This window comes from Spermophilus citellus, assembly GCF_964194105.1.
Source record: "Spermophilus citellus genome assembly, chromosome: 4".
Lineage (NCBI taxonomy): Eukaryota > Metazoa > Chordata > Mammalia > Rodentia > Sciuridae > Spermophilus > Spermophilus citellus.
In genome coordinates this window covers 216,033,948-216,044,856 of record NC_138185.1, presented here as the reverse complement: position 1 = coordinate 216,044,856, position 10,909 = coordinate 216,033,948, and the positions used below count along the sequence as shown (strand labels likewise).

Below are 10,909 nucleotides of genomic sequence, written 5' to 3'. Positions count from 1 at the left end.
ACCAGGGGAAGAACGCAGATGCTGGAGCTGGGCCTTGGTGGAGAGGCTTTCTGGAACCCTGAAGATTCTCTGTGCTTTATACATACTGGGCCCTCATATGAGTTCTCTCTTGGCACCTTAAATCATCTCATCAGCCATGTGTGGGGAGCATTTTATCCCCATTTGAAGGATGAGGATACCCAGAGCTTTTCCACCTACCCATTGGGAGGCAATTCTGTGCATGTGCAACCCCATCTCCAGTGTCCTTCCCGACACCCATGGTCCATTGCTCAGGACACATGTCCCTTCTCATTCTATCTTTCCACACCTGATGAGTTACAGCGTTCTCGCTCTTCATTCTTTGAACCTTTGCGCCTGTTCTCCCCTTTGCCTGGAGTGTCTCCCCTTCCTGAACTCCTACTCATCCTTCAAGATCCAGTGCCACACATAGTCCCCAGATCCAACAACAGAGCTGATCGTCCTCTCCCCTTGCATTTCTTTTGTGGCTCTCACCATGTTTCCCATCAGTGGCTTGTATCCCTTTCCTGGGACTCAGTCTCACTCATCTCTGTGCCCCACTGCTGTGAGGCACCAGGCTCCCTGTGTTTGTTGGAGGAAAGCAACCCCAGGAAGCCTCCTGGAGTACCCACCCGGCTGCTCTCTCTGCTCCTAGGAACACAGAGCACTTTCAGCCTTTGCCTGTGTTAAGGGATCTTCTACTATTGATTTGACAGTCAAACAGTGATTGTTGGCCCCTTTCTTGTACCTTCAGTCTTCCTCTTTCCATTTCTTGCCTCAGCCAGGGGGTGTCCTTGCCATGAGCTCTGGGGAGCAGCCTCTCTAAGGTGCAGCACTGACCCTTGATGCTAGCACCCCTTCCTTTCTAGGTGGCCTAGGGTGCAAAGCCCCTCCTCACTGGCTATGTGGCCTTGTAGACCACAGAGCCCCTGGGATCTCAGATCCCCCATCCAAGACGGAGTCCCGACTCCCACCCTTGACTGTCTACTTCCCACTCCCATTCTTTCCCTCCCCTGTTAAAGAAAAAATAAAGGCATTTGTTACAGACAGCAAGGAAGACTTTAAGAAGCCCACTACTCCAATGGGGGTGTGTGTGTGTTACATCAGGGGAGAGACTTAGTGCCACTCGGATGGCAACAGGAAAAGTGGGAATTTATAGTCCAGGAACATTGTAGGGGGTCGGTTTGTGGAAAATTACTAAGCAGAGACCTCAAGGCTCTGGGGATTCTGGCTAAATTGACTTGACAGGATTCTTACTGCAGGCAGGCAAGGGTGATCTGATACCAAAGGTGGCGGATTTTCCTGACTCAGCAGGACTTCTGCTGGAAAACAAAACAAAACAAAAACGACTAGGGGGCCCAAGGACAGAGGCCAAGGTCAGGGCCTAGGCAGAAAGAGGAACTCAGAGGAGCCTGGCTCGAGTTTAGTCCAGTCCCTTACAACTTGGCTCTTTCCTTTCTCCCTCCTCAAGCCAAGCCTTTCTTGTTCTCAGGCCGGAATAATCTTCCTTATTTCCCAAGACCAGTTCACAAGTCTCCTCAAGAGAGTTTCCTGAGCTCTGCACAGGAACCCAGTTTTCCTGCCTGAGAGGTGTCTATTTCTCCTCCCCACACAGGGAGGTCTCTGAGGGCAGGGACGCTGGGTAGTGCCCACAGGGCCTGGGAGGGCAGGTGGGGGTCAGCGAATCCAGACTCGGACCTCGCCCCGCCCCCCGCCCCCCGTCGAGGGAAGGGCCTGCGGGGGGGGGGAGGGGGATGTTCCGGCTCATCCTTGGCGCTTTCCTCCGTCGGTCCACAGGGACCCGGGTGTGGGGTGGTGGTCAACGTGCTAAGCCGGCCCGGTTGGCCTCCTCTGGGATGGGAGGAGATCTCATTCCACGTTCCTGCTCCCCGCTGCAGTTGCACCGAATCGCCTTGGGGGGCTGACAACCGCTCAAGGGATGCGGGCGAGGAACTAAGCTCAGCGGCTTGGCCACCCACAAAGGACAGGCACAAAGTGCCCACGCCACGATTCCCTGCCCTCGCCCACTTAACGTGTCAGAGCACTCGGCCAGGGCCAATCAAAAGCCGTCCTCGCCTCCACCGAGACACATACAGGCGCCCAACAGCTACCAGGGCCGGCGCTGCGCCTTTAAGAGGCAGCGGCGCTGCCCCCTGGCGGCCGCCCGCGCTTCCTCCGCGCGCTGCCCGGCGGCCTCCCGCGGCAGCCGGCCGGGCAGCGCGGGCGTCGCCGCCGGCTTCTCGGCGGGCTGAGCGCGAGGACGCGGCGGCCGCGGGTGAGGACCGCTGGCGGGCGGGGGCGGTCGCGTGCGCCCTGCCGGGTCTAGCTCGAGCGGCGGGGAGGCCCGGCTCGGGCGGCGCGCAGCCCCCGCCGCCGCCGCAGGAGGGCGTGTTGCTCGGGCCCGCGCGGCGCGAGGGCCGGGCGGGGGCGGCGTCGCCGAGGCCCGGCCTCCCCCCTCGGCGGCCCGGCCCGGCGCAGCCCGCGGGCAGGCGGCGGGCGGCGAGCCCCGCGGGTGGCGGGTGGCGGGGGCGGGCGGGCGCGTCGCAGGCGGGCGGGCCACCCCGCCGGGCCAGCCAGTGGCGCGCCGCGCTGAGCCCTCCTCCGCGGGCCGCCCCTCCCCGCCCGCGCCCCTCCCGCAGGACTGCGCGCCGGAGCCCGTTCCGCGTCCCCGCCGCCGGGAGGAGGTGCCCGCACGCTCGCGGCGCGCGCCGGCCCCGGACTCGGCCTGTGGGCGATTTCCTCCGGACCCAGGCTCCGCGCCCGAGGAGGAAGATGCAGACCTTTCTCAAAGGGAAGAGAGTTGGCTACTGGCTGAGCGAGAAGAAAATCAAGAAGCTCAATTTCCAGGCCTTCGCCGAGCTGTGCAGGTAAAGAGGGACGCGGCTCCGACGCCCCGGGACCCCCGGCCTCAGCCCGGCTCAGCCTCAGCCCAGCTCAGCCTCAGCGGTCGCTGGGGAGGCGAGGGCAAAACGGGAAGGAGCGGTGAGCTCGGAGGCTGTGTGCGCGGAGCCAGGTGGCCGTGGGGCCGCCGGCAGGTCGGAGGGGAGCGGTGGCCAGTATGGGCGATGGCTCGGACTGGAGCTCTCAGGTGCACTGTGCCTGGCCCCGAAGCCCCCAGCCGCGCGGGGAGCGCTTCTGGAGGCTGGCGGAGGTCCTGGGCAATCCGGGGGTTCGCGCTGTCAGCTGGGGGTTTGAGGGTACTTTTGCACAGACGTGTTTGTCTTCCTTGGTCACCTTCCCCGTAGTGGAGAAGGGCACCAACGTTTATGGGCCACCTACTACGTGCCACGCGTGTGCTCGGCTCTTGGAGCTGTCATTGCATATCACTCGGTTGAGCCCCATTGAAGCGAGCAGCAATACTTGGCTTGTATGTGGTGATTTGCTGTCTCATTAGAGCCTCACAACAGCCTTGCAAATTGGCTAGGGTGGTGATTCTAGGCCACGTGTCTGAGAAGGGGTACCGACCAGCTAGCGAGAGGGGTGGGGTACTTTCCTGGGTCCCTTGGCTTAGGAGTGGCTTGTGTAAAGAAGGGGCTGTGTAAATGTATGGCCTTCTGCCATCTGCTGGGTGCCCCCCTTCCACCATGCTCAGTGGTGGAAACAGCGTTCGGTAGATTACATTCTTGGTAAATTACAGAAGTATGGAGTCTTGGGTCAGGTGTGCCTTGTCTTGCTCCACAACTGTGGCTTTGCCCCTGAAATACTGTTAAATTCCCTTTTCAATGAAAGCCTGAGAGGCTCTGATTTCCCAAGCCTTTTGCAAACTCCAGGTGGAAACCTTTGTTACGCAGTGTCTCCATTTGGTAGATTTGATTTTTGAAAATGGGCCCCAGTTGCATTTTTGACCCTGTTGAGTGCCCAGACATCTTGGAGAATAGAATAGTTGGGTCTCTTTATCCTTGGTGTGCAGGGCAAGGCACCGTCTGAATTGGCACATGCTGGCAGCACCTGGGTGCTCCTCACTGCTGTCCCCAGGACCTTCTGCACCTCCATCCAGTGCAAGTAGCACAGGCGCTTTCTGCTGGTTGGCTGCCTCTCCCAAGCAGGCTTCGTTGGGATTTTCATGGCCGGCAAGGCATGCAGAGTGGCCCTAGGAGTTTATAAGGAAATCAGGAGGAACTCGGAGCCAGAGCTTTGACGATGGGGTATAGGGCTTCTGGAACATTGAAAAAGGACATTGGAATATTGCACCCCAGATACACACTCTTATGAAAAGGGTGCCTTAGACACTGAAGAAATTTGGAGAAGCCCCTGTGGCTTTCTGGAAGTCCAGTTGTGATGTGGGGCACTGGAGCTCCCCCTGCCGTCATCATGTAAGACTTGGGAGATCCCAGTTAACACTTTGCACCTTTTTTACTGATAGGTGTTGTGTCACTCTTCCTGTAACCAAAGCTTGAGATTTGTCCTTGGGTTGGTAGGTTTTACTCAGTAATTAGCAGCCTCTAGTAAAAGAGTCCTGGCTGACTCAGGGCCGGGACCTCATGCCAGACCTGCTGGCTTGCCTTTCTTTTGGACCCCCCTGCTTTGAAGGGGTAGGGGCTCAGGGCACCCAGAGGGGCAACTGTTCTGGGGAAAATTGGGAGTAGAGTAATTTTTGTAGAAGGGCTGTTGAGTTCAAGGTCTGGTTGTCTTTCTTTGTCCAAATATTGACTTCAAAAAGAAGGCAAAGGCCTCTAGGCCATTCTAGAACCCCAGGAAGCCCACTCTGTTTTCATTACCGAAGCTTTAGATGTTTTGTTGGGTAAGCTTAAGAAGGAAAAGAAAACACCAAAAAGAGTTTTTGTTTCTTCTTCCACTTCCAGGGCAGTGCCCTCTGGTGGCCACATTTCTATGCTGGCTGCAAAATCTTCCAACTGTTGGGATGGTGACCGGGGCCTATGCTGTTTTGTTTGGTGTGAATGTCCATGAGACAGTGTGGACGGTTGTCTTCATCACTCAGACTCTGAGGGTACAGTCCTTCTGTACTGATGGATGATCAGTATTGATGGGTGATGAATTCTATATTGAAAAGTCCAGGGATGTTGGAGATGACTTGATGTTGCTCTGAATGTTTGGGGGCAGTGCCCTCACCAGAGGGAATTGCTGGACTGGACTGGGATGAGTTGTTTAGTTCAGTGTCAGGCCTTATAAAAACCTTATCAAGACAGGGAGAGGTTGTCTGGTCCAGTCTTGTTTTACAGATGTGGAAATGGGTGCCAGAGGGAGCAGACTCCATACTTCTGCTCTTTTCCTGTGCCTTCTGCATTGAGTCCAACCTAGTGACCTTGAGATGTGCTCAGAGAGAAAAGCCTTTCTTTCTGGGCACTTCCAACAGAAGGTGCCCTTGTTCTCTTCTCAGGGTCCAGCTGCTTCTGTTTTGTCCCTAGCTAGGGACACTTTCCTTGCAAGACTGAGTTGTGCCCTCCACAAGTGTAGTGCCCTGTTCTCTCAGAGGTCAATGCCTGTGGGTGGCATCAATAGGTGGTTGAGCCAAGTCATGGGAAGTGCCCCACCTACATGAGGCAGGTACAAGGGCCAGCCCTTTCAGTTGTGAGGCCTGATAGGATGGGGCCTCTGGCCAGCCAGCAGATGAGCCTTGGAATCAGCTTGTTTTCAGTGGTACTGTTTGTTCCTGTTCCTCCTCTGTGTCTTCCCCTCTCTGTGGAGACACAAGGACATGGCTCTGGTTGAGTTCATTTTCCCCTCCCACCTGCCTCCCAGTTCCTAGGCTGGGGCCACCTCATACCCTCTCTTTGTGGCTTTTTCAAGGTGCCTAGAAGAGGCCCCCAAGAAGCAGCGGAGGACTGAAGTTGTGGGTTGGACAGATTGGGAAATTTCAGGGAGCTTCTGTGTTTATTTTGTCCCTGTGGTGCTCCTTTGGGGCATGCTGGCTGGCCTGGGTTCCTCTTGTTCATGTTTTCTGTGCCTCTCCATCAGCTCCTTTTCTGCCGGTGGAGCTACAGGAGGTTGTGACAGAGGCACGTGGCATCATGAAGCCTTCTGATATACCGTGTGGGTGAACATTGTCTGTCTTTACTATAACGACAGCTGATTTTTAATGAGTTGCTTCTAAGTACCTCCTCGCATCTCATCCTTCTAGCAGCCAGGGGTGGAGAGATGGGGAAAATGAGACTCTGCATGCAGAAGGGACTGGCACAGCCTGTCGGAGGGCTTCCCTGAGCTCAGGCTGGAGCCTTGCCACCTAGAGTGCAGCCTCCTTGTTTACTAGGTGTCTCCTTGCCAGCTGAGGCCCAGCCATTGTAGAGGCTCAGCAGGAGAATGCCTGTGAAGTTCTTGTCTTCAGAGCACTCAGAATCCAGCTGGGCCCACTCTGCTTTTGGGACTCATGCTCAGGGAGCCATCTCAAACCATGCACGTTGTTTGTCTGTGTGTCTTTTCCCACTGGGGACCCATTTGTAAAGTTCCCAGAAGGCACCATGGAGTTCACTGATGCTCAGGTTTACTGAAAGCCTTCTAGAATCCATGCTTGGTGTTAGGCTGGGGGTTGGGGTACAGTGCCTAGAGCATGCCAGGGAGAGTAGGTGCTGTTGGGCCTATCCCTTTCCCTTGGGCCCTACATTTCTTCTTCTCTTTGGTAGTGCAAGGAATTGAACCCTGGGCCTTTCACATGCTAGATGAGCACTCTTCCACTGAGCTACCCACCATCCCCATTTTTTCCTTTAAATCAGAGCCATCCTGAGGCCACTGTGTTCCAGGATGGCTTAGCACTTTGGGCTGGAAGTCTTCCAGGAGATTCTGCAGAAGGAGAAAGGAGGCTCTTTTCCAGAATTCAGTGATACCAATCTGGGTTGGTATTTATTCGTTGATTTTAATGGCAGGATTTGCCACCATCTTGGAGGCGTGGAGGTGGGAGGAGGTTCTGACTTAGGTTTCCTTTGTGTGGCACGTGGGGAATATCCATAACTCAACCTTGCAAATAAGCCTTTCCTGCCAGCCTCCTAGGGGGTAGACTGGACTTCTTGTCAGAGCAAATACCCATCTGGATGCAGAATGTCTTTGATGAGGCTGTGAAGGTTTCAGGCCAAGCTCTATAGCTGACTACCATGTGACACCCATTTGGTGGTGTTCTTGGATTTGGTAGTTTGCAAGTGGCCCTGAGGTCTGTGATGTTAGCTGATCATGGGGTGTGGGGTTTGCGGCTTCCCTGATGGTTCTATTTTCCTTTAATGCATGGCCCATCTGAATCCCACAGTGCCCACTCCTGCCCCCATGGACTGCTATTCTCACCATTTTATGGGTGGGGAAGCTGAGAAAATTATTTGACTGCAAGGTGATACTCTCATCTTTTTAAGTGTGGAGATTGGAGAGTTTGTGCTGGACTTCCTGGAAATGCCCTTTCTGTTAGTGATTTAGAACAGGCTTGTGCTTGCGTTTCTCTTCTGGTAGTGAGATGCAGGAATTCACATTGTTGGGGCTGACTAGGCATCACCAGGCAGAGCTAGGCTTATTGGCATGACAGGCTGGGTGCCTTTGGTCTTAAGCATTGAACCACTCTGTCTCCACTAGTTATTTCTCCCAGTGGGCTAGCAGGTTTGGATTATCTAATAAAATCCCAGTGAAGTGCCTTGTAACTACAGTTCCCGAGCAGCTGGATGTAAGCAGGGTTTCTGTCCCCATTTATATTTTGCATTTGGCTGGTAAGTTTACTTCCGAGGGTATGCTGTGGCACCTTCTTCCTTCCTTGGCAGAGCCACTGACTGAACCCCTAACTCCTTCCTGCATGAATTGGGCCTTGGAGAGCTGGCCTAAATTGGTGTGGCCTTGCTTTGGAAGGTGTTGCAGTCCTGGGAGGGAAACCCAGGCCTGGCATGTCCAGAGTCACACAGAGGGGCTATGGCAGAGGACGCCCTGCTCTAGTACCAGGGTTCCTGCCCCCTGCTCACTGAAGCCTCCTCTGGAGGTGGGACCCAGGGTACACGCTGGAACAGGTTGTCCCATTCCCATTGGGCTGTTCAAATCCCTCTGGGCCTTGTCGTCTTGCTACAGGTCTCCTGAGAAAACAGCCTTGTGGCTGTGATTCCCCAGCAGGGCTTCATGGGCTTTTATAAGCCAACACAATGCTAGTTCTTAGGACACCCCCTTACCCCCAACTTTTAGGGGTTAGCAAGGTTGATCTGTTACTGGCTGGAGATTAGAGAAACACTTCCAGGAGGGAGCTCTCGATCCTGGCTCCCCCAGGCCCATGAACACTGGGTGCCCTTCTCTGTTAAACTTCAGGGTGTCCCAGGGCATGCCTGCCAGCAGAGCCTACCTAATGGGCTCTGCTAACCACCAGCTGCCCCTGGAGAGTGAATCAGTATGCACAGTCAGGCCAGAGGCCCTCCCGGCTTCTGGAGAGGTCTTATTTTTCCTCCTTTTGCTTAAGTTGAAGCTTCAGTAATGCTTAGGGAACCCCAGTGGCTGGGCTTGCTCCTTCTCGGGCTATTTGTGTTCACTGTCTTGCTTGTTGTCTGTTTCACTTTTAAAAAATAGATTCCGTGAAGGTAGAGACTTGAGCGGTTTTATTTATTGCTGGAACCCTGTCTACCACAGGCACATAGGAGCTGAAAAGTTTGTCCTGCTGGTTTTGGAAGCCTTTTCCATGTCCCTGTGGCTCAACCAAAGCCTCTTGTGACTCCGCATTCTCTGGTCCAGGAGGAAGCCTCTGGCGTGGTGGCGGGAGGAGCAGGTTGGGGAGCTTGTGGGCCTTGTTCTTTAATTTGCTCAGCAGCTCCCCAGCATCTGCCTCAGCACCCTGTGCTGTGTGCTGGCCTCTGCCTCTGGAGCCTGGGAGAGGAGGGTAAGCAGCCTCAGATGCACTGGACACACTCAGGGTGCAAGCAGAACCAGGAAATCTGCAAACCAGAGAACTGTGGTGGGGTGGCTGCCACCACTTAGCATTCTGTGGCCTCTCTGAGGAGGTGGCGTTTAATGAGAGGACTGAGAGCTCCCTGCAGAAGCTGAAGGCTGGGCAGTGTTCACTGTCTGACTGCCTTGGTCCTGGGTTCTGAGTTCCACATGCACCCAGGGGAGCCACCGAGGGAAGAGGTAGCTCTGGTCATGACTGCAGGCTTTAGACAGGTGGTCAGAGGAAGCATGAGGGTGTCCATGCTGCGTCTGTTCCCTGACAGTGGAGAAGGCCTGGAGGAGCTGCAGCTGTGCTCTGGACTGAGGATCAGACAACGCACTTGGTCTGCCTTGAGTCTAGCCTTTTTGTTCAGGGAATAAGCAGCTCTGGACCTTGGGGTGGGTGGGCCCAGGTAAGCTGTCATTTCCCAGAGCCAGGCTTAGGCCTCAGTGCCCTGGGGGTGGGGTGGGCAGATGCCCCCAACTGATGGCTGGTGAGTGTTCTGGGATGGTTGTTAAGCCACAGTGCGCCAGGCTGATCCCATCAGGACCTTGGGCTCAGGGTTTCTTCATGAGGAATAAAATGGTGGTGGTCTGTTATATTCTCTCTGCAGGTGAAAAACTGATGCTTGTTCTCCTTGGCAGTCATTTGTCACTGCCTAACAGTGCTTGCCCAACAGAAGGCACAAGGAGCACTGAGGAGAGCGGCATGTCCTTGTGCCCAGCCCTCCTCAGACACGAAGCTCTCAGGGGAAGTGACTGTGGTCTTTTTGTGGAGCACCCTGAAGATGCTTCTGGCAAACTCAAACTGCTATTTCCTAAGTGTGTCTCTCGACCTCACTCCAAAACTGTCAGACATGGGAAGCACTGAGTTCAACAAGGCTGAGCCAACACTGCAGGCTTCTGGGGATGGGGATCTCCAGGAGGGTGTTGCAGAGCTTTCCAGGGAGGTCTCTGTCCCCAGTGCTCCTGGCTGCACAGTGTGGATTCCCAACTCTCTCCTCAGCACTTGGGCTGGAAGACCCTGGAGGGAGCCCCATCTGGCCAGGCAAGGCAGGGCACAGCTGCTGCCTAGCTCTTCCTGCTGGTAGCTGCCTTTTGGGAAATCCCTTCTCCCTACCTGTTAGGATTTCTTGCCTCCGGCTTCTGGTTTGCTATAGAGTACTGAACGGTAGATCTGGAGGCTTGAAAGGAGCTAGTTTTGCATGGGAGACCTTCCTGGGACCACTCTGTCTAGATTTGACCCTGATTTCAGGCCTGGACTGGGAGGGGCACTGGTGCAAGCTGAGGTGTTTTCCTCTGCAGGTTGTGCTGTGAATGCATGGATTCCTCGGCTGCTATCTGCCTATGGCCTGGGGAGGGCCCAAGTTGGGACCGAAGGACGCGGAGCTTGTTAGGTGGCTGCTGTGCCTAGGAGGGCTGTTTTACTTCCCCTCTGCTCCTTTGCCCAATGGCTCGTGCCAGATCTCAGGGGGGAGAACCCACCATGGGCCAGACATGATTGTAGATTGGAAACATACCCTCCAAGATGGGTAGTGTGTGTCCATTTGCTAGATGAGAACTGAGGCTCAGGGAGAAGCGAAATGACCACTATGAGTGTCGGAGCTGGGATTTATTCTCAGGGCTGGCTGACTCCTGAAACCATGCTGTCTTTTTCCTGCCACTAAGGCATGGCACTCAACTTCAGAAGAAAACCAAAGGTTCTTTTTTGGGCATCGTCTGTGTGTAGTTGTTGGGCTCTGGGTGGTGGGTGGCTGAGATGGCAGTAAACTCAGCTTGAGACTTGGCCACCTGGCTGCAGGTGCCGGGGCATGTGATCCACCTCGCTGGCTTCTGCTCCTGCATCGTTCAGTCCAGTCCAAGTGGCATTGCACCCTGGGGCTATGAGCACGGTGGTGCCTGGTCAGTGACAGGAGCCCAGCCTGCCTTCTCTTCCAGGGTGGGCCTGGGGTCCTAGGCGTCTCTGGTGGGAGCCCAGCCCAGGCAGCAGGTAGCTCCCCTGCAGTCTTTTTTTTGGGTGTCTTCCAGTGCCACTGACCAGCTCACTGGTCTCCGGGAGGACTGGGGCAAGCGAGGTAGGTGGGTG

The 10,909-nt window shown here is 55.3% G+C and overlaps 1 protein-coding gene across 3 annotated transcripts in view; it reads left to right on the top strand.

The window, feature by feature from the left end:
* The first annotated feature begins 2,121 nt into the window (after positions 1-2,121).
* ITPK1 (inositol-tetrakisphosphate 1-kinase) overlaps positions 2,122-10,909 on the top strand; it is a 135,243-nt gene continuing 126,455 nt past the window's right edge. The window contains exons 1-2 of one of the 3 annotated variants that reach the window (XM_081289375.1): positions 2,122-2,272; positions 2,637-2,864. In XM_081289375.1, the coding sequence (XP_081145501.1) occupies positions 2,770-2,864 (95 nt within the window). In that variant the 5' untranslated portion in view covers positions 2,122-2,272; positions 2,637-2,769. Of the gene's footprint in view, positions 2,273-2,394; positions 2,865-10,909 lie in introns of those variants that run through there. The other 2 variants (XM_081289377.1, XM_081289376.1) reach the window with 2 other exon arrangements.